This window comes from Capra hircus, chromosome 3 (genome assembly GCF_001704415.2).
Source record: "Capra hircus breed San Clemente chromosome 3, ASM170441v1, whole genome shotgun sequence".
In the NCBI taxonomy this organism is placed as follows: domain Eukaryota; kingdom Metazoa; phylum Chordata; class Mammalia; order Artiodactyla; family Bovidae; genus Capra; species Capra hircus.
The window spans coordinates 19397307-19424113 of NC_030810.1; the positions used below are offsets into that span (position 1 = coordinate 19397307).

At 50.2% G+C, this 26807-nt stretch overlaps 2 protein-coding genes across 5 annotated transcripts in view; one reads left to right on the plus strand and one right to left on the minus strand.

Moving 5' to 3' along the window:
- On the minus strand, positions 1628 to 19075 carry TMEM53 (transmembrane protein 53). The gene is made up of 3 exons (XM_005678555.3): positions 18859 to 19075; positions 7026 to 7147; positions 1628 to 2348 (listed from the first exon to the last, which is right to left on the minus strand). The coding sequence occupies exons 1-3, from the start codon at positions 18917 to 18919 to the stop codon at positions 1647 to 1649; spliced, it is 885 nt and encodes a 294-aa protein (XP_005678612.2). The 5' UTR covers positions 18920 to 19075; the 3' UTR covers positions 1628 to 1646.
- Positions 19275 to 26807, plus strand: part of C3H1orf228 (chromosome 3 C1orf228 homolog) — a 58538-nt gene continuing 51005 nt past the window's right edge. For 3 of the 4 annotated variants that reach the window (XM_018043397.1, XM_018043379.1, XM_018043393.1), the window contains exon 1: positions 19287 to 19435. The gene's annotated coding sequence lies outside the window, so the exon portion shown is untranslated. Of the gene's footprint in view, positions 19436 to 26807 lie in introns of all 4 variants that reach the window. The other variant, XM_018043385.1, reaches the window with a different exon arrangement.

The window sequence follows — 26807 nt, forward strand, 5'->3', positions numbered from 1 at the left end:
GCTGGTTGGAGTCCAGTGAAGGCCCTTCACAGCGCCAGGCCCAGCTTGATGGCACCAAATATTCTGAAAGCAAGGATCCTGGAGCCCAAGTCTCTAGGAAAATGTATGTGGCCTGAGCAGAGCAGCTCGTGACAGTGGAGGGTTTAGAAGAGAAGTGGACGACGCCCAGTTCCCATCAGGCTGGCTCCTATCGGATTTCTACTCTCCCCTCTCCCTGCCTTGGACTCAGTAGGTCCTTGATGGCTGGTTACTTTCACCCCCGGGGGCCAAATGCTCTCTAATAGAAGATATTAACCCAGAGTGAGGGCGTGAAACCTGCCCTGCTGTGGGAGCCTGGAGTTCCATCTCATGGCACAGGCAGCACTGCCACCTGTTGGCCATGGCTAGGAATGCAGCCACATAGAGTAGGAACGGGCTGCAGCAGCTGAGGGGCCATCCCACAGGGCTGAGGCCATGCAGGGAGAGCTGAGCTCTGGAGACAGAAGGTGCATCAGCCCTGAGACTGTCAGGGTCAGCTCCCACCCAGAGTTCTTCCAGCCATCTCCTTCACTGACTGTCAAACTTCCAAAGCCCATCCCTGGCCCCCAAGTCCCTTGATCACCACAGTGTGCTAAGTCACTTCAGTCATGTCTGACTCACTGTGACCCTATGGACTGTAGCCCGCCAGGCTCACTCCTCTGTCCATGGGATTCTCCAGGCAAGAATACTAAAGTGGGTTGCCATGCCTTCCTCTAGGGGATCTTCCCGACCCAGGGATGGAACCTGCGCCTCATGTCTCCTGCTTTGCCAGGCGGGTTCTTTACTACCAGCGCCACCTGGGAAGGGATCACCACAGTAAGCTCAATCAATCAACACATATTTATTGAATGCCTACTATGTGCCAGTATTGTGCAGCAGTGACTTACAGGATGATAGATGATACAGAATTCTAAGGCTGAAGCCACTGCTCCTGTCTACAGAGGATCCAAGTGGGTGTCCCTCAAGGAGATGAAGGCCAATGGTTCTGGTCTTCAGGACTCCTGACTCAGCTTGTCCCAGCTCCCATCTGGGGCTGCTGTCTTCCTGCTCCCTATACCATCTGCCCACTCCACACACATCTTGCAACTTCCCTGGGTCCAGTGGCTTTCTGGCAAAGTGTAGTAGATCTTGGACAGATCCCCCACCTGTCAGCTCCCCATATGGCTTCCACCTCAGACTCCCTGGCAATGAGAAGCCTGAGTGAACTGCCAAGTGGGATCCTAGGGGATGGTGCTCCAGGCTTGGGGGGCTTTGCCTGCCCTTCCAGGTCCTGGGAGCACAGATCACAGCCCCTTCCCCTACCTTCTGACACCTCCCTGCAAAGCTCACCTTCCATTCAAGGAATCAAAGATCAATCAATGCTGGGGCTTAGCCTCACCCCACCCCCAGCTTTATTAACCCTTCACAGCCTAAATGCCACAGGAACCAGCAGCCTGACTGTTGCACTTAGCAAACACAAGCTCTGCAAGGCTCCTGCGGAGACCTGCACAGGTACTACTGCCCCCAGGATCCTGGGGTAAACAGACCGACATGGTCCCCCAGGACAGAGGGACCACAAAGACCCCGAGAGCTGCAGGGAGCTGTACCAGCAGAGGACCCCACCCATGGATGTAGGTTGTGGGGAAGAGTCAGGCATTTATTTCTGGAGCAGAGGTGAGGTGGGGAGGGCAAGGACCTGAGCAGTGGACACAGCTGTGCATGAAGTTGACACAGAGGGTAGTGTAGTAAGTAGGGTAGTCGCGGAGGTGGCTGACGTGTGCAGACGACACGAAGTCCACGGAGCGCACCAGGACCTGGTGTGCCAGGCGTGCCTCCACCATGCGCTCCACGTCCCGGGCCAGGACCACCTCGTCGGCCCTGGAATAGAGGTAGAGCTCGGGCCAGCGAGAGGCTGCGTCGAGCAGCCTGTCATAGAAGTGCGTGTGGAAGAGGGCGGTGAGTGGCGCGAGCAGGACATGGAACAGGAAGGCCACCAGGGCGAAGGCCACCAGGAGCAGCAGGCGGAGCGCAGCAGGCCGGTGCTCTAGGACGACCGCCAGTGCCCGCAGAGCCCCCAGCAGGTTGCTGTCACCGGGACCGCTGTCAAAGATGGTGCCCACCACACGCAGGTGACAGAAGCGCCGGTGGGTCTGCAGCAGCTCCAGCACATATCGGTACAGCATGACGCCAGCGTTGCTGAAGACGTGGAAGAGCAGGGGCTCCTTCTCAACCTCGTAATCAAAGAGCAGCTCAAGCAGCTTCTGGGCCAAGACACGAAGTGAAGGGATGCCCAGGGTCTCGGAGAAGAAGACCATGTGCCAGGGGGCTGTGTATCGGATCACGATGCAGCCCTGGGGAGAGGAGAGAGGCCCGGTTGGTCCTCGGGGATGGGGTAGGGAGGAGAGGCAGCGACCAGCTAAGGTCAGAGGGGTCCAGCAGCTCTCACTTCCACAGGCCCATAAGCTGGAAGTCCTCCAGGCCCTGCTGCAGCCTAGGTGCACGCTCACCTCTCCTAGACACAGGTGCCTCCCAGAGGGGAAGGGCCACTCCAGGCCCATTTGTGGAATAATCGCTTCATGCTGGCCAAGCCCTTGAGGCCTAGAGCCCAGAGCTCGCTTTGGAGGCCTCTGGGCTGACCAGAAGGAAGCCTTCTCACTTTGGTCTGCTGTCTCCCTCCCACCCACAACCTTGTACCCACATCTGATCAACTCTGGCAGACTTAAGGCCTCACTGCCTGGTGACACCCTGCTGCAGCCACTCTGCTCTGCACGGTCCCTGCCTCCCAGGGACAAGCAGGTACCCCCAGGAGACCCAGCGCCCAAGACACGCCTGCAGGCCCAGCCTTAACCACTAGAGGCCACTCATGAGCTGGGCCATAAGGCATCAGTCTGGCCACTGCCACCTTCCTCGCAGGGTCCTGTTTGGTTCTGAAGCCTGGGATCACTCCTCACTCTCCCTGAAATTCCAAGTACAGTAAACACATTATTCCTCAAATTCTAAAATAGCTAAAAATCTCTAGGCCTCTGTATCCCTCAACGCCTGGGTCAAAGAACACCTCAAGGTCCTCACCCAGATCCCCTTCTAGGCCAGTTAGAGAAGGTGACCAGAGCCACCCTGAGTCCTAACCCTCTGCCATTAATGCATGCCAGACACACAGGGCTCTTTGTCAGGGGACTCTGAGTTAGGCAGGCCCTGGGGTCAGACAGTTCTGGGCTCAGTTCCTGGGCCAGCATCTATAAACAGTATAGATGAAGAGCAATTTAACTCATCTTTCTGAGTCTGTGTTCCCTTCTGTGAGCTCGGACAACATCCAATTCATGGGATTACAGTATAATTAAATGAAGAAAAAAAAAAGTATCTCCAGTGCCCCCAAACAGCACTTGGCACAGAGTTCCAGCTAAGAAGAGCAGTCATTAGTGGTGGCAGGAGTAATAACAAGGAGAAAATTATATGGGCGCAGTACCTGAATGACCCAGAGCCAAAAAGACAGTCAGCAGAGGTTACCCTGCCACAGCCCCCTGACCTCCCCTCTGGCTGACTGAGGTCACGTGAGCCACGGGTCCTCCTGGCTGTGCTGTCGCCAAGGCCCTAGCGGACCTTACCACTCTTCCCAAGACTGCACCAAGGGGTCGCGGGTGCCACCTGGCCCCACAGCTCTGGAAAACTTCACAAAGCGCTCTGCTCCAGCTCCCCAGGGGGGTGTGAAATGTCTTTCCACCCACCTTCAACCTACACACGCACTGCCAATGAATACAAACACACTCCACACCACCACCACACACACGCAACTCCTGGACTAAACACAGCCTCTCTATCTCACACCCCTTAGACGCAGATGCCCATGACTCCCACCATGCACTAGGGTACCCACTGCACCACCTGTGAAGTGCATACAACTGCCAGAGCACACCCGCAAGCACACACACCACCTTCAGGAATGCACACACACGCATGGGCACATACACGCAACACACACACTCCTCCCCAGAAGCATTCCCATGCAGAACTACCTGTTGGCGTAGGCATGAACTCATTCGCGCCTGTGACTGTGCCGTCTCTGAGGGCGTGCGCGCTCTCTACCTCCAGGTTGCCGGTGGGAGAACACACACAGCAGGCCTTATGAACGCCCAACGCTCCTGCGCAGAGTGTGCACATGGAGCCTCCCTGGGCCTCACTTTGACGCTTCCACCTCTGCTGCTTCTAGTCAGATGCTCCCAGAAGCCCCTGCGCCCATCAGATCCCAATCTCCTGTCTCCCCCTGGAAGCCACCCATCTCTCCACCTCCACACTCGCCCCTGCGCCCATCAGATCCCAATCTCCTGTCTCTCCCTGGAAGCCACCCATCTCTCCATCTCCACACTCGCTCACTCCCAGCCTGCTCCATTCGTCCTCACCTCCTGTATTCTCAGTCTCTTCCTCACTCCAGATTCCTGCACAAACCGATCTCGTTAATAAAAAACAGTAAAGCCTCTGCCTTTACACCATGTTCCTCGTTAAATCTGTCCCACCCTCTCTTCACCTTCCTAGACAAACCTGGACAGTCACCCTCTCTCCTTGGTCCCCCTCCCACGGACTCCACTCTGACAGCTGCGCTGCTCTTACCAAGGTCGCCCACATCCTCCCGAAGCGCTCCATCCCATGACGCCTTTCAGCCCCTGTTGTACTTTCCTTCCAGCAGCATTTGGTATCACAAGCTCTTAGGAAGACTCTCCGGCACCTCCTTGGTGGTCCCGTGGTTAAGACTCCGCACTCTGAGGAAGTCATTCTAGGGTAGATCTCTGGTCAGGGAACTAAGATCCCGCATGCCACGTGGTGTGACCAAAAAAGAAAAACAACAAACTCTCTGGCTCTTCAGTAACAACATCAGGAAAAAATGGACTGTTCTAGACAAAAGAGGTTTACGGAACAAAATAACAAGATGCAATGGGTGATCCTGGATGCTGGTGGTTCAGGAAAATCAGCAGTAAAGGACACTTTGGCGACTATCAGAGAATCTGACCATGGACTGGAGACTTGATGAGATTAGAATATATTAACATGGGACAGTGGAAATCACAGTCCAAAAAAAGCAGGATACAAAAACAGAGTATTCAAGAAATCTCATTTAGATAAAGAAAAGACACACAGAAGAAAAGCTGAAAGGACACATACTGATGCTAAATAGAGGACATCTCTGGGGGGTAGAATATAATGCTTTTATTTTCTTTTAAATAATGAAGTATTAGGAGTTGGGGGTTAGAAAAATTTCTTCTCTACCCCCATTCATCCTTCTGACCAGAAGGTAAAAGCACCCCTTCCTTTCCCAGGTGACCCCCAACAAGCAGCCCTGCCCCCTCAACCTCTCTGCCTTCCCTGGGATCCTTTTTTCCTCTCCACTCCATCACTTCCTCCCCGTGCCTTCCACCCCAAGAATGTCCTTCCTGTCTCCCTCGTCACCGACCCATTTCCCTAAGACTCTCTTCCTCTGGATTCAGTCATGCTCCCCTGAGTTTATTTCTCTTCCTGTGGCCTCTCCTCCTTCCCACGGTGGATCCTCTTTATCTCCTGCTCCTCAGAGCTTGGCCTCTTCTCCCTGCTCTCTACACACTCCCTGGAGGAATCTCATCCAGCCCAGAGCCTAAGGCGTCTCTTCTAGTACTCCCTGTGTCAAAGGACATACCCACCTCTACCAGGGAGCAGCTGCAGCTGGAAGCCTGGCATTACCCTGGACCCCACCTATGCCCGTGCCCACTCCCAGTCTCTCATCCACTGATCACTGTGCCTCCTAACAAGCCCCTTGATCCATTAACTTCCCTCCACCGGCACCACCAGCCTCAAGGTTCCAGCCACTGCGACAATCCCACTTCGCGGCCTCCAGCCCTGGCCTCCCCAATCCTTTCTCCATTCAGCAGGGAAGGACTCTGAGAAGCACAAGTCTAACATCACACCCCAGCCTAAATCCCCAGAGGACCCTCCCAGACTCTTCCCTTCACACTTGCCCTTCCTTTTGTCCTCTGTTCTGGCCATACTCACCTATTTCTTGGCCTCCGCCTGCCTTCAAGGATCTTAGTCTAATGGAGAAGCCAGACAACGTAGCCTCGCCCAGGGAGTGGAATTCAGAAGCAGCTGAAACTACTTAAGGAGTAAGGCGATGCCAGGGCACCAGGCTTGCTGGCTGAGGGGAGGCCTCCAACTCCCGTCCTATTCCAGGGCCACCACGCACCTGGGCACAGCGCAGACCTGGGTCAGTGCAGGGAGGCTGAGGGGAGGGGGCCCTAGCTGGCCCTTCTCCCAGGTGATTGCCGTGCCTCCTCAGTGCAGGGCTTCCAGCTGGCGGCTGGAGTGGGGTGGGGAGTGGTCTGTACTGCCCCCCTCCCTTGGGAGGCCTGGGAGAGGAGGGCAGGGCCAGGCCAGTGGCCAAAGCTGTGAAAGGGGTACTCAGGTATAAGAGGCCCTCCCAAGGCTCGCTCCAATCACGGCAACCTCTATATCCAACTCTCGTGAGGCCTGAGATGAAGCAAGGAAACTTCAGGCCCGAATTCTTCTCTAGAAGACCCTTCTACCCTGGAAACATGAAGGTGCCACGCTCAACCCTAAGACAGAAACTCTCCTGGTGAGACAAGGAGGAGGCCCCAGGAGTCCACACTATGCCCAGCACACCCGGCCCAGCACACACCCAGAAAGGCAGCACCAGCCCAGAAAGATTTGAGGTCTGGGCTGACGCCTCAGTCGGGAGCACAGTGGAGATGATCTGCCACCTTGGGGCTTGGGGAGGAAGGAAGCGGGAGGTCAGGGGGCTGGAGGGGACAGACCAGGCCACAGAGTTGGCTGCAAAGGGTGATAATCCTGCCCAAGTCCCCATGGGCCCAGCATCTTCCTCACAGGCCAGTCCTGGTGCCATTCCCAGGCCTGCCCGGCCCCTGACTGATGGTCAGCTTCCACGGCAGCCTGGAGATGAGGGCAGCCTGGAGATGAGGGCAGCCAAGGCTGAGAGCGCCCCTCCAGAGGGGGCCCAGAGCACTGGGAGTCCACACGCCCGCAGTACTCACCCTTTTGTGATAGATGGCGCTGTACTTGGCCAGGTTCTTGTCGGCACAGCCTCCCCAGCCCAAGAGAATCACCAAAGGCAGTCGAGTCCCAGCCTCCTTTCCACCTTCGTCGGGGCTGTCCTCTGAAACACAAGCAGTGTAGGACGGTCAGCGGTGCAGTTAGCGTGTGGGATGGGGTGACTGGCCCATCCAGCGCTGGTGGCAGGGAAGCGCCAGGGGCCAGGCCTAGGCATCCTTCCAGCCCCTGTGCCTCAGGTGCCTGGGAGGCTCCTTCCTCTCTCCTTCACTTCAGCTGGCTTTCAGGCTTCTCAGACGGCACTGCAGGGTAACCAGAAAAAGCCACCTGAGGGCCCCTTTCTTTTCTTTCAGAGACACAGCCCAGGTGAGAAAAATGAAAAAACACTTCCTCCATGCAATTTCACCTTCTAATCCTGGGATCAGCATACCATAGATATTAACACAAGCCATGGGCAGAATTCAACCCATGATCTGTTTTCATATGACCTTTGAGCTAAAGATAAAGTGCTTTTTACATTCTAAAATAGTTTTAGGGAAAAAAAAAAGAAGATTTTATGGTGTGAAAATCATGAAATGTAAATGTCCACAAATAAAGTTTTATTGGAACACAGCTCAGCTCATTCATTTACATAATGTCTACGGCTGCTTTCAAGCTGAAACAGCAGAGTTGAGTAGCTGCAACAGAGACCACACAGTTCACAAAGTCTAAGGTCTAAGGTACAGCCCTTTACAGAAAAAAAGTTGGCCAGCCCCTGTTCTAATTCCACAGACAGATGGAAGAAGAGGGTTTTAAAGAGAAATCGATAGGGCAGTGCAGGTGGGGAAGTGAAGCAGACCGACTCTGGGGCCCCCTACCAAACCAAACCCTGTCCTGAGAGAGAATAATAACAATTAGTATTTACTGAGATTTAATCCTCACAGCACACTACAGGGAATATTATTACAGATGAGGAAACTGAGGCACAGAGTGGTTAAGCTGCTTGCCTAGGGAAACACAGGAAGTGCAGAGCTGGGAAGCCGGCCCCGACTCCCCATCCTAACTAACCCACTGGAGGTGCTCTGGGCCACCAGCCCCGTCCACCACCAGAAGTACATCTCCTCCCCTGATGCGCCGAGGCACAAGCCAGCTGCCTCCTCCATGGCCGCTTCAGGAGGCCTCCCTGCAACCATGTCAGTCAGGCCTCCTCTCATTCTCCCCACCAAGGAAGTACTCACACCCCTCGGGGTGACTTCTGTCCAGGGACTGTCTGTTGCCAGTTATCTGCCCTCCTGAAAGGGCCAGAGTTTACTCTTCCAAGGATCAAGCCACTTGGCTATGCTCAGCTGCCACCGAGATTTATAGATGCTGGTGGTGACCTGGCAACAGTAAATTTCAAGGCTAGTTAAGAGGATGGTAAACATAAATCACTAACCTTTGGACAAAAGGAAGACAACAATTTCCTGTGGAAATTAATGTGATTGAAAAGTTCAGTGTTTCTGCTCTCCGGCGGTGGCGACTCTGGCCTTTAGAGATTAACTGCCCGCGCCCACGGGGATCCAGGGCTGGGCTACAATTCAGCCTGGAGCAGGAGCTGCCAGCGCCTCAGTCCCATGCTGACCCCTGCCAGCCCTCCCAGGCTCCCCTGACACTGACCTCGGCCTCCAAAAAGAGGGATGGTTCCACAGCTCTAAGTCAGGCCACTCGAAATACTGTCTCCAACTGTCTTGGCCTGGTCCTTGGCCAGGGCAGTGGTTCGCCTGCACTGGCCTTTCTCTGCAGAAGCCCAGCATTGCTGGTGATGGCTACCCACAAGGCTTGGGCTGCAGCCACCTCACGGGTGGTGATCGACAGCTACCATTTGGATCTACCTTTGACCATCTGAGGTCCAGCCACCGGATCTCTGAGACCTGCCCCAGGGAGACTCCCTAACTTCCATGCAACTGTCTGAGTATGGACTCCCCTCCCCCAGCACTTCCCTATGGTGCTCCCCTCCAGGTACCACCACCAAAATATCAGCAACGAGTTGGGGGTTCATCTCAAATAGAGAGAAGGAGGCTGAGCGAGGTCCCATCCCCTGGTGACTGCCCTGACCAGCAGGGGTGGCACATTCCCAGACAGGGAAGGTTCAGACACTTCCACTGGCTCTCTGACCTGCCCCTCCCGCCACGGCTGGGCTCTACAACTCCACTTTGTTCCACCTCAGATTTTCCTGACACCCTTGGATTCACCAACTCAGGTAGGAATGACTTCACCAGACACGCCTCTCATGAAGAAACTCAGAACACTGACACCCTGGACATGCTGCCTCTTCCCAGAGCCCAAGCTTTTCATAAGGTTCCTAAAAGGAGGGAATTGGTGCCCCCACTCCAGCCAGGCACTCAAGGCCGCCTCTCCGGAACCGCAAGGTGCCCCTCCTACCCACAGGCATCTCCCGTTCCCCCAACACAGTCTCCTCCCAGGACGCCCCTCCTAACTTGGAGCTCTGTCATGACCTCCTCCCACTGGAGCCACGCTACCCATTCAGATTCTAGACATGAAGTGCTATCATCCAGAAAAGTCCAAGGTGCTCTGAGACCACGGCTGAGAGAGTGATGGTGACATGTTTGCTGTGCTGGTCTTGAAGGACCATAGGAGCATGCCAGGTAGAAAGAGGGCATGAGCAGGGGCAGGAGGTGATAGAGATGTTACAGTCACTCTGGAGCACAGCAAGCAGTCCTGGGAGGCTAGAAGCCTGGATGAGGGAACAACAGTGGGCAGGAGAGCTGCTAAGAGTGGGAATGCGGGGCCTGATCCTGCAAGGCCCCCAGGCCATGCTTACGAGTCCGGATTTTATCCGGAGCAGTGGAGAGCCAATAGATTCTGGAACTGGGGGGGCGGCAAGATCCAATCTATACTGATTAAAGACTTGCACAATTATTTGAATAACATCTGTCACCCCTCAGCCAGCAGGGTCCCTGAAGGCAGGAACTGGGTTCGTCATACTTATTGCCACATTCCTGGTGCCCAGGACTGTAGCTGGCCTGTCCAGGCACTCAGCAGAAACGTGCTGAATGAATGAACACGTGCCTGCAAAGTGAAGGATGGATCCAAGGAGAAAGAGCTGGCATTCCTCTTGTTACCCGTTGCCCTTTCCAGAGTAATAAAAGTAATTGCTATGGCTATTGTTATTTATTGCCACATCCAGATCCCGTGATTCCTCCACCCTCTGTAGGAGCCCCTGCTCCTTTTACGTTCCTCCCGTTGGTCACCACCCTCTCCCCTTCCTGCTGCTGACATCTCCCAGCCTCTGACCACTGCCCTTCAGGCACTGAATACTCAGGCACTGGCCCCCATCTCCCATTTCTACACCAAGACTGACCACAGCCCGGCACAGGCAATCAAACCCACCTCAGTCCTAAACCATCAAAAACTTCTCTGAATTTCGCATCTCCTTCTGCCCCTCTTCCCCATCACCAAGAAAAACAATAGCAGCAAAAAGAGAATTGTACCAGATACTATTCTAAGCACTTTAAATATATTTATTTATTTATTTGGCTGTACTGAGTCTTAGTTGCAGCATGTGGGATCTAGTTTCCTGACCAGGGATCAAACCCTGGCCCCCTGCACTGGGAGCAGAGTCTTAACCACTGGACCCCCAGGGAAGTCCCTAAGCACTTTATATATCAGCTCATTTAATCTTCACAACAATCCTATGAACAAGGTACTATTATTGGTCTCATTTTACTGATGAAAAACTAAACCACAAAGATAATAAATAATTGGTCAAAGTTACACAGCTAATAAGCAGTGGAGCTAGATTCCAAACCCAGGTGGTCATCACCATTATCCCGCTGGCCCCCTGGGTCAAAAAAAAAAAAAAGCCCCCCAGTCTTAACTAAATCTCTTTCCACTTAGCTCCAAACTTGTATATTTGGTTTTCTCTGTACATCAACAGATCCAGCACTGACTTCTTCCACCTGCTCCTCCTCACGGACTGGCCACCAAAGTCAGAACCTCAACACATGCTGCCTCATTTGGTCCCTCCACCATCCTAGGAGTTAACTATTATTGCTATCCCCATTTTACAGATGAGAAAACTAAAACACAGAGAGAAGAAGTCTCTCTCCCCAAAAACATAGAGCCAGAAAGTGGTAGAGCCAGCATGCACCTCTGAAACACCACACCACATTGCCCCCTGCGTCCAGGACTGCACGCACGGTCCTCACTCCCAAGCCCAGATGCTGATAATCCATGTTTATGCTTTGCTAATGCCCATGCCCCCTGCTGAGTCAGCTCACTGCTGACATCCAAGAAGTTCCCCTTGATGCCGTCTCCAACCCCTTCTCACCACTCCCCTAAATCACTAGACAGGGCTAGATGCCCCTCGTCTATACCATCACAGCACCACCACCACCACACCACTGTGCTCATCCACTGCGCTGAGAGGTCCCATTAGGAAAAGTCAGAGATGACTGTAACACGCGAAACAATAGACGGTAAAGGCCTGAACCAGGGCAGTGGGAGACAAGTAAGAAGGGGAGGGAAACGATAAGAAGAAAAGAATCACAACAATTCTGGTATGTGTAGCAAAAGCCTCAAAAACATGCAATCTTTGACTTAGTGATTCCACTTCTATGAAAGAAAAATGCTTAATCTATGACAGAAATATTCAGGACTCTCTTAAGCAGACCATAGACATAAATGTAAAAGCTAAAACTATAAGACTCTTAGCAGAAAATGTAAAAGTAAAACTTTCTGACCTTGGATTAAGGAATGGTTTCTTAGACACAACTAAAAGAAAAAGGAATACAAGAAAAAAAAACCAGACAAACCAGGACTCCACCAGCATTGAAAACTTTTGTACATCAAAGGGTACCATCAAAAAGTTGAGGAAAGTGACAGATGGGAGAAAATATTTGCAAATCATATATCTGTAAGGGTTTGTATCCACGATATATAAGAACACTCACAATTCAATAATGAAAAGACAAATAACTTAACTTTAAAATGGGCAAAAGATTTGAAGAGACATTTCTCCAAAGATGATGTATAAATGGCCAGTAAGAACATGAAAAGATGTCCAACATCACAGTCATCAGGGAAATGAAAATTAAAACCACAATGAGACAGTATATTAGGATCCACTAGGATGGCCATAATCAAAAAGTCAGGTAACACCAAGTGTTGAGGATAAGAAGAATTCAGAACCCTCATATACTGCTGGTGAGCGTGCAAAAAGGTACATTCATTTTAGAAAGCAGTTTGGCAGTTCCTCAAAAACATTAGGCGTGGAGTTTCCATATGAACCAGTACTTCCACTCTGAGGTACAAAACCCAAGAGAACTGAAAACATATGTCCATACAAAAACGTGTACATGAATGTTCATTGCAGCAATATTCATGACAGCCAAAAAGTAGATACAATCCACATACCTATCACCTGTAAATGGGTGAATAAAGTGTGGTATATCCATTCAATGGAATACTACTTGGTGATAAAAAGGAATGAGGCACTGCTACCACATGGGTGAACCTTGAAAACATTTGCTAAGTGAAAGAAGCCAGACACAAAGACCATACATTATATGATCCCATTTATATGATTTATATGAAATGTCCAGAATAGGCAGATCCATAGGGCAGAAAGCAGATGAGGGGCTGCCAGGAGCTGGAGGCAGGGGGAAATGGGGAGAGACTGCTAATGGTTCAGGGTTTCTTTTGCAGATGATGAAAATGTTCTGAAATTAAATAGTGCTGCTGGGTGTACAATCCTGTGAACATACTAAAAACCAATGAATCACACATTTTAAAAGGGTCAGTTTTACAGAATGTGAATTATATCTCAATATTGTTATTTTAAAAATTAATAATAATACATTAAGCAAAAAAGTGAGTTGCAAAGAATATGTACAACAGAATCCTATGTACATACATACATGCACACCTATACATCCTTAAGCATAGGAAAAAAGCATCAAATATTGATAGCAATTATTCCTGGGATTAGAGGCAATGTCTTGTTCATGATTTTTTACATTCACAATCTAAAAATCCATAGGTATCACTTTTGCAATGAGAGTTAAAAAAAAAATTTTTTTTAAAGGTTGGGGGGTATCCAGCAGAGTCAATAGTGGTTAAGAAGTCAAAGAGATCATGGATGCCCAGAAGTTCCTTGGCAAGGCTTCTCAAGCCTGACACTTCTTAAGTACCCCACAGAACAATTTAATCGCAGGGGCTCTCTGTCCTCTGGACTTTTCTCAACAAATGACACTGACACTGATAATACAAGAATTACAGATACATACTATATTGTACAACAGTTCAAGTCATAAAACTAGAGCATAAATTAGATTGTGTATATCCCAGGGGCATGTGGGGAAGACAAAGGAAAAGGCTGACAAAGAAAAAGGATTTGTGGAACACTATGTGCTTTTCATCAGCAAGCAGGACTCAGAATACAAAGAACTATGTTTTCTTCTTAAAATGCAAAGAATTAAAGGATCCTCAATTTCCCTCACTCCCAAGAAATACTTTCTAGAGTCTTAGAGTTCCTATATTTAATCCAAATTACTTCATTTTAAATTTACTTTTTTTAACCTTTTGGAATAATAGTACAGAAGAGTAGCATGGTATCTAGGACTATCTACCGTATAAACCCTGCTGCTAAGTCGCTTCAGTCGTGTCCGACTCTGTGCGACCCCAGAGACGGCAGCCCACCAGGCTCCCCTGTCCCTGGGATTCTCCAGGCAAGAACACTGGAGTGGGTTGCCATTTCCTTCTCCAATGCACGAAAGTGAAAAGTGAAAGTGAAGTCACTCTGTCATGTCCAACTCTTAGTGACCCCATGGACTGCAGCCCACCAGGCTCCTCCATCCATGGGATTTGCCAGGCAAGAGTACTAGAGTGGGTTGCCATTGCCTTCTCCAGTATAAATCCTATCTGGGTTCAAATCTCTGTCTCTGCCACTAATAACCATGAAATAGACCTTGAGCTAGTTCTCTAAGCTTCAGTTTTCTTAACTGTGAAATGAGGATAACAGCTCATAAGACTAAACAAGAAAATGACTACTGAGGGCTTAGCATTTTTACCCTAGCACAAAGAAAGAGTTCAATGCATTGAAGTTATTACTTCATGAGGAATGCATGCTCACTGTAGAAAAAGCAGAAAATGAATATCTTCTACAATTGGAATCATACCGCTTTGTAATCTGCTTTCTTCCATTTAGCAATATATTGTGAACATCTCTCCCTGTCGGTTTATATATTTCTACACCATTCTTTTTAGTGGCTGCAGAGCAGCTATAGATATTTCGTAATTTATGGTGACCAAGCTCCCATTATTGGACACGATGTTGTTTCTAATCTTTTGCTGTTATAAAAGTACTTTAATGGACATCTCTTTCTTCGTGCATGTCCTTAACTGTTTCCGAGAAATGGAACTGTATTCAGGCAGCACTTCCTGATGGCAACTGAAATATGCATACACAGGCTTTGGAGTGAGGCTCCTGAGTTGGAACCTGGGATGACTTGGGGCAAGACACTTTACCTCCCTTGAGCTCCTGTTCCTCATCTGGGATAAGAGTACTCCAAACTTCACAAGGTGGTCATAAAGAGTAATAAAATCATATGAGGGGTTCTTGGTGAACCTGGCGTGTGAGCAGGGCATGGTCAACAGTGTAAGCCCAAAAGAAACCACAGAGATCTCAGGCAAAGGGTCCTTGAGGTCTGAAGCTCAGATCCAGGGCCTAGCATGACACTTGGCATAAAGCAGACAAATTAGGAAGGGTTTCTATTAATGAATGAAAGAAAAGAGGTCACGATTCAAAACATGAACAAAACTCCTCTGTTTAGGAAAAAAAAGCACCCCTGGGGTTCACACAGACCAGAAGAGTCTAGTTCAACTCGGCACCCAGGCCTGTGAGGCCTCTTTGGTGTGACAGCTCTTGAGGTTTTCTCTCACCCCTGCTCCAGAAAGCACACCTCGGCCTCCTGCCAAGGCCCCACTCCTTTGGGCCCCTCTCAGTCCCCCAGTGCCCCAGCTCTGCACCTTCTGCTGCTCCCTATCTACAGCTCCAGGTCCAGCTTGGGCCACTCTTCTCCAGGAAGCCACTGACCCCTGCAGCCCACCATGGTGGTCCAAACTACGGTCCACCCCATACTGTTTCCCTGGCGCTGGGAGACACTTCCTGGGGGTCAAGACAAGCTCTTCAGTTCTTCAACCCCAGCCAGAGCTCAGCCCAAGGGTAGACTGACAATGAAGCTTGGTCTCACAGCAGACCTATCGCTTGCCTTCTCTGCGACTCCTCGGAAGGCTAAGTGTGAGCCCCTTGTCTCAGCCCCATTAATTTTGAAAATCAATTATTTGTAAAAATGTTTACGGAACCTGAGAGCAACAGGATGCCTTTAAGAAGTGCCTGCGCAAGCCGCAGACGGGCCCTGGGGCAGGACTTGGCTGACCAGTCTCTGGCTGGGAGGAGGGGCAGTGCAACCCTGGCCTGGATGGCAGAGCACCTCGGGCGAGGCCAGAGCACTGCCAAATGTCTCCCTTCAGCTCTTCGGGCACATCTTCCCTGCCAGGCTCCCGCAACAGTGAGCCAAACCCTCCAAACAACACAACAGGCATCCCTGCACTGGGGGTCCTGAGGACAGAACCTTCCCCAAGGAAATGAGAGAAGAATACCCAACTCTCATTAGCAGGGTGAGGGGACCACTGGTCAAAGAAGAGTGGGTGGGGAGAGGGGAATGCCAGGCCAAGGGATCAGCTTCGGCAAAGGACCAGGCAGATGATCCTTGTTAGGCCCAGTCAGCCACAGATAACTGCCTGGTGGGAGTTCCAGCAGGAGGACCCTGAGTGATGAAGGGCCCCAGATCTGTAGCTGCCTTCCCGCTAACTGCGTGCCAGCGGCAGCTCTTCGCCTTTCTATCAGCAGTGCCAGGCTCTGTGGCTCTAAAGCTCAGTTACGGGGGAAACGCAATTCCAGAAACCAAATATGACCGTCCTACATACTTCTGCACCTTTAAACAGTGAGTACAAAAGAGAGACAATCTCTGGACCCCCAAAGACTGTTGCTCTGTGAAGCCACATCAGCCTAGAGGGGAGCTCTCTACAGACAGGAAGCAAAGAGATGTGGGGGGTTGCAGTGCTGCCACTTCCTTCTGAGGGGTCCTACAGCCTCAAGTTTGGCTCTGGGGTACGCACTTGGAGAGGAAAAGGCATGATGACCCAAAGCCAGTGCAGAAGGCAATCATAAGGAGAGGGTTATTAGAACCTCACCAGAGGAGGAACAGCTGAAGGCCCTGGGGGTATTTCTCTTGGAGAAAAGAGATGAAGCTGTCATCTTGAAAAGAGAGGAAGACAGACTACCTTGCTCTGTCTCCACCACGACCTGCGAGCCCTGCAGTCACCACATCATAGTGAAACCAGCTGCTTCTAAATCCTCAGTCCTCCCTGAAGCACAGGTCCTTGCAGGGAGTCTGTGTGTGAGTCACTTCTGAGGAGACCAGCAACTAGCCCACGGCCAGGACACAGCAAATGCTGAGCTGAAAGCAGAAGTGACAGGAAGGCCTATTGTGGCTCAAGGAAGGGAAGCTTTCTAACAATCCAGTTGCCTCCAACAGGCCAGGATATGTGGGAGGAAGGATCCTGTTCGGGAAGGGTCTGGTGCTAACAGCAAGCTCTCATGACAGGAGAAGGATGCAGGACAAAATGGCCCCCTAAGACTTCTTCCAATTCTAGGACCCAGCCCCTTGAAGCAGGGGGAAGAGCCACAAGGGGAAGAAATATACGGACAGAGCATGCGTCAGGCAGCACGCACAGGAGCACACATACCTGCTCCAGGTCAGTCACTACTTCATTAACCCTCACAATGCCTCTTATCACTTCCATTTTACAGTAGGGGAATCTGAGGCTCAGAGAGGTTCAATAACTTGCCAAAACCAAAGAAGAGCAAGAGGTAGAACTGAAATGCAAAGTCTGCCCACTGGGGCTGAGGAACAAACTTCTGCCCTCCTGGCCACACAGAAGGCAGCTCCAGGCCTTTGCAACTAAAGGTGCTCCAAGGGCAATAATCTTTTTAAAAATTACTTTAAATAGTTTTTTTTTTAACATTTTATTTATTTGGCTGTGCCAGGTCTTAGTTGCAGCATGTGCCAGGTCTTTAGTTGCGGCATTCGGGATCTAGTTCCCTAATCAGGGACCGAACCCTGCCCCCTGCACTGGGAGCCTGCAGTCTTAGCCACTGAACCATCAGGGAAGTCCCCAAGGGTAATAATATTAATTGACTTCATCTCCCACTGATGCCAAGACTTTTCAAAAGCATTTTTACATCTATAAGCCCAAGAGCCCTTGGCTAACAGATCTGGCTCTAGTGAAATACAACTGGTCTGGGGCTACCTGCTCTGTCAAGAGCCTAGGGGTTGCACTCCCCTCTTAGACCCCATCCAAGGAACACAGCTGCTATGCAAGGGGTCTGGGAAGGCTCTCTTGAAGAAAGTAACACCTGAGAGAAGCGTTAAACAATGAACCAGACATGGGAGCGGGCAGAGTGGGGCAGCAGAGAGGAAAAGGCATTCCAGACAGAAGAAACAGCAGGAGCAGAGAAAAGCAGGAAGAGTGTGCAGAATCACAAGCAGCTTGGGGAGGCCGAAACACAAAACTCAACGTGAACAGGGAAAGGACACAGTGAACAAAGAAGTAAGCAGGGGCTGCTAAATGACGAAGAACTTTGAATGCCATGTTAAGGAATCAGGACTTGATTTATTCTAAGGGCAAAAAAGTCACTGTAGGGTTCTAGCTAGGATAGTGATAAGACCAGAGCTTTGCATTGGGAAGATGGCTGGGGTGGCAGGAGAAGAGGTGAGGTGGGGCTGGTGGTGAGACTGGAGGTGTGAAGGTGATGTGGAGTAAGACAGGCAAGACCTGCAGCTTGAGCTGGGCTGTATGACAAGGCTCCTCTACCATAATTCACTCCCAATCCGGGCCAAACTTTCCATTCTCTGGAACCCCAATCCGACTCACACTGCCTGGGATCCAGACCTGCTCTACAGGCTACTAATTCTGTGGCCCTGCCACACTCCTTTCTCTAATATGACTGTAGGGAAAAAATAAAGCTAATCACGAAAATGACTCAGTGCCAAGCATTATGCTGGGTCCTGTACACAAACAATCTCAGTTGTGCAACCAACCACCGTCGGAGGGAGGTTACTGTTGGTACCCTAACTGTGCAGATGAGGGTATCGAAGTTAAGAGCTGGAAGCCTACCAACGGTCACACAGCTACTGAAGGGAGGAGTGGGGATTTGAGCCGACTTCTAACTCACAACAGAGACGGCTCTGCCAACTATACTGCCAAAGAGAGTGCAGAGGAGGGAAGGGTGAAGGTTCTGTGTCCTGGGCTTCTCCATGGACCCTGGGGAAAACAGTGAATGGAATATAACGAGTGGAACCGCCTAAGCACAACCGCCAAGAAAGGATAGCAGTGGGAAACCCGACTCCAAACAAAGGAATCAGGATGTCCCCTGTCCTCGGCAGCCTTCAGTTACTGGGAAAGAAGGGAAAGCCTGGACCTGAGAACTAAAGAGACAGAAAAAAGGGCCCCAGCCTGGTCGGGGGTGGGGGTAGGCGGGGGGCGTGTCGACTCCGAGGGGCGGGTCTGGGACAGGGAAAGCGCCCTGCGGGCGGGGCTTACTAAGGGGCGGGGCTCTCTGGACCCGACAAAGTCTAAGGACCTGCGGGACCCTATGAGGAGGTAGGCCGCGGGAGGGCGGGGCCACAAGTGGGGCGGGGCCACAGCTGCGCTTGGAACCCACGGACTCCTTAGGTCACCTACCCACGACTGGACCCAACCCTCGTTCCATACCCTGACTCCGGCAGGGCTGGTCCGGGATCTCGATGGTGTAGTCCAGCTGGGCTGAAGCCATGGTGAAGGAGCCGGCCCTCAGCTTGGGCCTCCGGCCGGAACTCCCGCTCGCGCGCCTGCACCTCACCCAAGCCTCTCCTGGGCACCGCCCAATCACCACCCACCTCCCTCGACGCTACCCAATCCCTGAGCCGCGCTCTGTGACATCTCTGCCTAACAACTGCCGAGTGTCTCCCGGAGCCTCTCGCCACACCCCGCTTGCTAGGCCCTAGCAACCATGCCCCGCCCGGCTCTATCTCTGACCCTCGGCCATTGGTTAATTCGCTTGGTCTGGATTAGGTATTGGCCAGCTAAGGCGCCAGTCAGGAAGAGTCCCCACCCTCCCGTGTAGGTAAGGGGGTCTGTGGGAGAGTTGAGTTTTCTGGGGATCAGGAGGGTTTCCTTTCTTAACCGCGTCTTATCGTACCGGACGGACAACAGTGCCCTTTGACTTGCATCATCTAGCTACTTCCACCGACCTCTACCAACCGCAGCTCCGAGGGCTGGAGGTAGAAAACCATACGAAAAGGCCACAGGGGTGCGTGCCAGCCCGTGGTCCACCCAGTTGGTCGAGGATTATTTTGAATGGTGGGGTGGGTAGGATGCAAAGGCGGTGCTATCTTCTGGAGAAGACTTTAGAGAGTGCCCTGTTCGTGCGCGACATAAGGGGTTAGGGTGTAAAGTTTTCTTAAATTTATCCACGCACTTAAAAATATTTACTTACCATCTGTTACATAAGCGGACTCTAGTTAGGATTGTTGTTGACCCTGACTTCCGTAAGTCTCCTGGAGAAGGGAAAGGCTACCCACTCCAATATTCTGGCCTGGAGTATTCCCTATACAGTCCATGGGGTCGCAAAGAGTCGGACACGACTCAGCGACTTTCACTTCGCTTCACTTCCATAATTAAAAGGAGAGGGAGAGAAACCGTGCATGAACCAGCTCTAATACTATGGGAGGGATAAATACTACAAGAAGAGTAGACCCTAAGGATTTTAGGAGCTCAGCATTAGAAGGGGAACTTATAGCAGTGCAGATGGCTCTTGAGCTAGGCTTTGAAAGACTTGTGGAGACATGAGTCCTTGCATGGATCAAAGAGAAAAGTGAGGGGTTGGTGCCAGGAACTATGAGCATCTTCTGGCCAGAGGAGAGATTAATGGGAGAGCAATCTTGGAGGAATAGGTAGGCCCAGACTCTGGAAGGTCTTTGATGCCACACTCAACCCTGAGCTTATGGGTAGATCTTACTGATGGAAAAATATTTCCAATGCATTTTATGCCACCGAGCACCAGAGCTTAGACTTTATCCTAAGGACAATGGGGAGGCTGCAGAGGTTTAAACAAAACAGTAACAATCAGATTAATGTTTTAGAAAGATCAATGAAAAGAGTGGATTCGAGACTGGGAGAAGGAGGGAGACCAGTTTAGGAAGTTGTTTCAGTCATGTGAAAGGATAATGGTGGCCTAAAGCATGGAGAGGTAACAGGGTTGAAGAGAAGGATGGATTCCTTAAACACTTATGAGTTTAAAAGAACTGGACTAGAACTGGACTTGGTGACTGGTTGGATGTGGGATAAGTAGGAAACGTGAAGAATGTCTAATTTCTTGCCTTGGGCAAACAGAAAGGAGAGTTGTTAGGAAAGAGTCAGTTCTGGGCATGGTGAGTTTGAGGTGCCAGTGGGATATCCAAGTGGAAATGTCCAGGAGGCAGCTGAGTATGCCTGACTGGAGTTTGCAAGATAAGCCTAAACTGGAAATTAAAATATTTAGTCTGTAGTGTCTTAAAGATGGCAGCCACACACTGGATTGATTTGTTTGGCTTGCCTGGAGAGACTGTGTAGAGAAAGAAGAGAAGAGGGGACTTCCTTGATGGTCTAGTGGCTAAGACTCCAAGTTCCCAGTGCAGGGGACCTGGGTTTGATCCCCAGTCAGGGAACTAGATCCCACATGCCGCAATGAAGAGTTCTCGTGCTGCAACTAAAGATCCCACATGCCACAGCTGAGCATGCGGGAGTTTATTTCTTCGGGCAGCTGAAGAAATAAACATTTTTAAAAGAAGAAGAGAAGAGAGCCTAGGACAAAACCCTGAGAAGCACCTGTGTTTGAGGTTCTGGCGAAGGAGAATGAACCTGCAAAGGTAATTGAGGTCAAATGTCTACAGTAGTTCATTAATCAGTAGTAGAACATGCTTTTCCAGTAACCAAGGAGGAAAGTGTTAAAGGCTGATTACTAATCAAGATAAATAAAATCTAAAGAGATTCACTGAATTGAGAAACAAGGAAGTGGTTGTAAAGGCAGTTTCAGTGAAACTGCAGGAGCAGAGGTCAAATTACATTGAGCTGAAAAGTGGGAAGGTGAGGAAGTGAAGACTATACTTTCAAGAAGTTTGGCTCTTTAGGAGAAGAAGAGTTTGGCCCGAGAGAAAGTGATAGCTGGAAGGAGAGATGGGTTTTTATTCATATGGGAGAAATGCTGTCGGTATAGATCCAGCAAAGAGGAAGATTAGAGGGAAGAGGAAATAACAGAGAGTGGTGCCCCCAGGTAAAGTATAATGTTGGGGATCCAAAGCATTGGTGGCAAAATCCACTTCGAGCGATATTTGCCTTGTGACAGAAAGGAAGCATGTAAGACTAGTACATTGGTAGATTTGGTAGCAGGAAGTTGAGAAAATTCATGTTTGGTGGATTCTATTGTTTCTGTGTAGTAGGACCATGGTATTAGCCAGGGAGAGAGAGGTTGGAGATGGAGTGCAAGATTTGAGACAAGCAGAAGATTGAAATAGCTGCCATGGAGAATGGAAGCAGGTTGACTGAGCTAGCCTACAGATTTCTGGGCAGTTATGAGCACTGTTGAGGTTCAGTTCAGATCAGTTCATTCCCTCAGTCGTGTCCAGCTCTTTGCAACCCCGTGGACTGCAGCATGACAGGCCTCCCTGTCCATCGCCAGCTCCCAGAGTTTACTCAAACTCATGTCCATTGAGTCGGTGATACCATCCAGCCATCTCATCCTCTGTCATCCCCTTTTCTTGCCTTCAATCTTTCCCAGTATCAGGGTCTTTTCCAAAGAGTCAGTTCTTCACATGAGGTGGCCAAAGTATTGGAGTTACAGCTTCAGCATCAGTCCTTCTGTTGAGGTTGGAGACCATTAATTTATTGCAGCTGCAGTCTGCGTGGTTGTGTGCTATATGTTTTTCCCCCAACAATATTTGGCCATCTGCTGGTGGGTGCAGAAAGTTGAATTGAGTTGATCTCAGTTTGAATTTTATCAGGTGGATAAAATGGAAGGACAAAGGATGAAGTTGAGAATCCTGGCAAAAGAGTGATTGAGATGGTGGACCGTAGACCCTAAACTGCATGCTGCTGCTGCTAAGTCGCTTCAGTCGTGTCTGACTCTGTGCAGCCCCACAGACGGCAGCCCACCAGGCTCCCCCGTCCCTGGGATTCTCCAGGCAAGAACACTGGAGTGGGTTGTCATTTCCTTCTCCAATGCATGAAAGTGAAAAGTGAAAGTGAAGTCGCTCAGTTGTGTCTGACTCTTAGCGACCCCATGGACTATAGCCTACCAGGCTCCTCCATCCATGGGATTTTTCAGGCAAGAGTACTGGAGTGGGGTGCCATCGCCTTCTCCGCCTAAACTGCATAGGAGAGTGTAAAAAGTGTTATGGGCTGGAGGTCCCGGGGAAGTCGGAGAACCCAGATCTTGGAAGCAGTTGAATGAGAGAATTATGATCACAAAGTGGGGCAGTGAAGTTTGAGTAGTTTCAGGTGATGACAAGGTCTGGGGTGTGGCCACGGTAGTGGGGTGCCAAACTGGAGTACAGAAGGCAGCCAGAATGTTGATGTGGCCATTGAAATCCCCCAGGTGGTGGCAAAACTGGAAGGGGGGAAAGGGAGGAGGATGCTTGTGAGCCAGGCATCAAGGTCCTTGATGAATACAGCAGGTTGTTCTGTAGTCTGTAGATGACAGCAGGAGGAGGGGCAAAGGTCAATACAGCTGAATGGCATGACGCTAAAGTAGCAAGTGTTTTCACAAAGAACAGGTAGAGTAGGAACAGAGGTGGGCTTTGGTAGGGAGACCCTAGCCCCTGTCCCAGCTCTGAGATCCCTGGGATGTAAGAGTGTAAGCAGCCTTCTCCAGGATTAGCTATGCAGAAATGGTGCCCTGAGGAAGACTCAGCTTTTGGGGTTGGCTGGAGGTGGGCAAAGAAAGTGTGGAGCCACTAAGGGGCTAAGGGTGAGGGAGACTTTGCTGATCAGGAATGAAAGTTTTTGAGGGCAGAGTGAGAAGGTTGGAAGGGAAGGAAAGACAAGAAATCAGGTCCAGGAGGATGAAGCGTAGAGCAGAGCTTGGGCAAGAGACTCTGGTGGACCTAGATAATTTACATTTTGTGGCGAGAACATGAGGGCAGGCCTGTAGAGTGGAGCCAGAGGCAGAATTGAGTCCAGGATGAGGAAAAGGGGGTCTGTGGGTAGAGAATGAGGGTAAGTCTGGGCAGCTGGTAAAGGCAGAGGGTTGTGCAGGAGAGTGATAGGGAAAATGGTCTGTGGAGAGAGGATGGAGGGAATGGCAGCTGACAGTGGGGAAGAGATGGGGGCGTATGGAGTCTGTGGGGAGCTGGGGGGCAGCAGAAGGGGTGTGTGAAGAGAGTATGAGTAGGGAGCAGAAGGAAGGACGTCTATGAGGAGAAAGTGACAAATTGTCGTGCATTTGGCCCTAAGGGAGAGGTGAAGGCCAGGACACCCTGGGCATGAAGTTTGGAAGGAGAATGTTTCTCTCTCTCCCTCTACCTCAGTCTTCTCCCTCCACCTCTCCCTCTCTCTCTCTGAATGAGGAGCTGAGAGTGAGGAGTAGGACTGGGAGAGGCCTCTGTCCATTCTGCAGGTGGAACCAGCAGGAACAGGAGAGAACGGCTGCCTTGTCTCCAAGGCCTTGTGAGGACAGGGAGCCAGGCTGGCAGCCCATGTCCTGGAGGCTTCTTGCTTTTCGAAATATGTCTTTTGATTTAGGAGGACAAAAAGAAGCCCTCGGAGAAATTTTATTTAGAAACAAGACCTAGTGACCTTCTGATTTTTAATACCTCTTCTCTCTTGTTGTTAAGGACCTGTGGCTTAGTACAAGAGCTGGGGGTTTTGAGGTTTCTATGATTTTCGTTTCCCGGCATGAAGAAGAACCATTTGGCTGCTATAGAAATGATTTATGGGTGAGTCTAGATTTATTAATCACCTCTGAAGATGGAGAGGAAATTAAAAACAAAGAGACCACTCTGGGCTGAAGACAAAGTAGGTTTGTCGTCCTTGCAGAAGACCTTGCCAAGGTTAGAAGGCCACAGACAAACCAATTTGGATGGGGGCTCCTAATCCAGATTTTAATTTCATGTGCTTTGATTTTTTCAGACCATTTTCTCTCCAAGGTAAAATAATGACCATTTTAATTGGCTGCCACTTACAGAGAGATTCCAATAAGCATGATGGCACACGTGTATTTTTCTCTGGCATTCCGGGTATTCTCTGGTTCTCATGATCAAGCTGGTGAAACTGACTTTTACTGCAAGCTGCATGCCATGATCAGTTGACTATAAATTAAATCCTCTTCTCCAAAAGCCATTTTCCATTAGTGCTAATTTGTTTGCTTCTCATTTCTACTGATCATTAGAGTCTCTGGTTGTGAGCACCAAATTGGAAATGATTTCTTTGACATTTCAAAAAATTTTCTCCTCTTCTTGAATGCCATTTGGCTGCAGCTAAAGAACATTATGGTTTGCAAAGGAACAGTTCACTCCAATTACAATTTAACTGACCGTTCATGGCACTGAATCCCTGTCCTTAGTGTCCAAAGATGACACCGCTGCTGACATTGCTATCTCCTGTCATAGCTGTAAAATGCCTCATAGACTTTGCACCAGCCTTCTTGAATGGGAATCTGCCACTCTGCACATGGCAGCTTTGAGAAGTTGGTAATTTTATGGACCTACATATCATGAACATTCAGACATAACCATCTAAACGGGAGCTGGCTGATTTCTTCACTCATTCATCCAGCGAGCATTTATTAAACATCTACTTTGTGCCAGGCCAGGCCCTGGGGACAAAGAGACAGGGAGGACCAATCCCTGCCCTTGAGGAACTCACACTCTAGTGGGAGCGATGGTGAAGTTTTATAGCATAGCAGAGGAGTGGCATACGTAGAACCACATGCCAAAGAACCCCTAGCTGTCTTGGGAAATTGTGTCAGGGCAGAAAGGAGCCTGGCTCTTCCCTGATGGCAGAGCAGGGTTGAGATACAAGAGGGCCCTGGAAGGGCCTGGGGAGTTGAGAAGTCGGTGCTGGTTGCACTGTGGAAGTGATTGTTCGTGAGGCTAGGCTGTGGTCAAGTTTTGAAGAACATTTTATGCCACATGGAGTATAAACTTCATCCTGTAGGCCAGAGGGAGAAATCTGAAGATAAACACGGGAGGAAGTATAGAAGTTTGAAGGAAAGTCTTTGTTTCTGTTCTATGTTGGGGTTGGCAAAGATTGGAATAAGTATAAGAGAAATCAGAGGAGGTGGAGAGACTGAAGATAGAGGAGCAGAACGTAGCACAGGCAGTGAAGCTGGGTGCCCATGCGGTGTTAAGTGTAGAGGGAGGGGGAGCTCCCTGGTGGCCTAGTGATTAGGATTCCAGGCTTTCACTGCCATGGCCTGGGTTCAGTCCGTGGTCCAGGAACTGAAATCCCACAAGCCATGTGGCACAGCCCAAAAAAAAAAAAAATGGAGGGAGAGGAGGGAGTTGCTCCTGATGGGCTCTGTTTTCTCTGTGAAGCAGGAAGCAAGGTTATCTGGGCATCTTTCCTGACCCCTCCAGCTTTCATACTCCAGACAGTCACCAGGTCCTGCTGCTCCAACCTGTATGACATTTCTACTTCTCTCCAGCCCTAGGGTCATCAGCATCTTTTGCCAAGATTATGGAAACAGCTTCCTAACTGCTGCCCCACCTTTAGTCTTGCCCCCTCCTCATCACCTTTCCGCACTGCAGTCACGATGATATCTGTCACTCTTGACTTCTTGTTGTTGCTGTTTATTTGCTGTCATGTCCGACTCTTTTGCAACCCCACGGACTGTAGCCCACCCAGCTCCTCTGTCCATGAAATTTCCCAGGTAACAATACTTTAGTGGGTTGCCATACCCTCCTCCAGGGGATCTTCCCAACCCAGGGATTGAACCCATGTATCCTGCATCTACAGTCCATGGGGTCACAAAGAGTCGGACACGACTGAGTGACTTCACTTCACTTCACTTCACATCCTGCATTGACAGGCAGATTCTTTACCGCTGAGCCATCAGGGAAGCCCACCACTCTGGACTTAAAGCCCTTCAATACCCTCCTGTTTCCCAAGGGTTTCCTATATGCTAGGCAATTTGTTGACCCTTATGAGAGTCAACTCTTATTATCCTCTCTTCTCAGGTAAGAGAAGTGAAGCCTGGAGAAGTTAAGTAATCTGCATAAGATAACGCAGGCAGGAGGTAGAAGATCATCCAACTCCTGTGTCTGTGTTCGTAGCCACTGCACTGCACTGCCTCCCACTCACAATTCTTTAAATATGCCTTAAACTTGCACACCTCTGAGCCTCTACATGTTTTATTCCCTCTGCCTGGAATACAATTTCCTCACCTCTTCACCTGGCCAGCTGCAGATGCCTTTCAGCCTGGTTGGCATCTCCTCTGGAAATCTTCCATAACAGCTGGGTTAGGAGTCCCTTGCTCACATTCCTGCAGTATCCTGTTGCTTGCCCCATTCTAGCGCTTACTACTCTTATTGGACTTAAAATTGCTTATTTACAGGACTCTATGCCACACGTAACCTTACCCACTTAGGGCAGGAACTGTGTCTTTCTCAGTTATCACTAGAGGGATGGGGCTTGCGGGATGAGATACA

Excerpts from the sequence above, each read along its gene's own strand:
- TMEM53 (XM_005678555.3), bottom strand. The coding sequence starts at position 18,919 with ATGGCTTCAGCCCAGCTGGACTACACCATCGAGATCCCGGACCAGCCC. Across the intron at positions 7,148-18,858 it reads CCAGCCCTGCCGGAGTCAGG|AGGACAGCCCCGACGAAGGT; the intron begins GTATGGAACGAG and ends CTTGTGTTTCAG. Across the intron at positions 2,349-7,025 it reads GCGCCATCTATCACAAAAGG|GGCTGCATCGTGATCCGATA; the intron begins GTGAGTACTGCG and ends TCCTCTCCCCAG.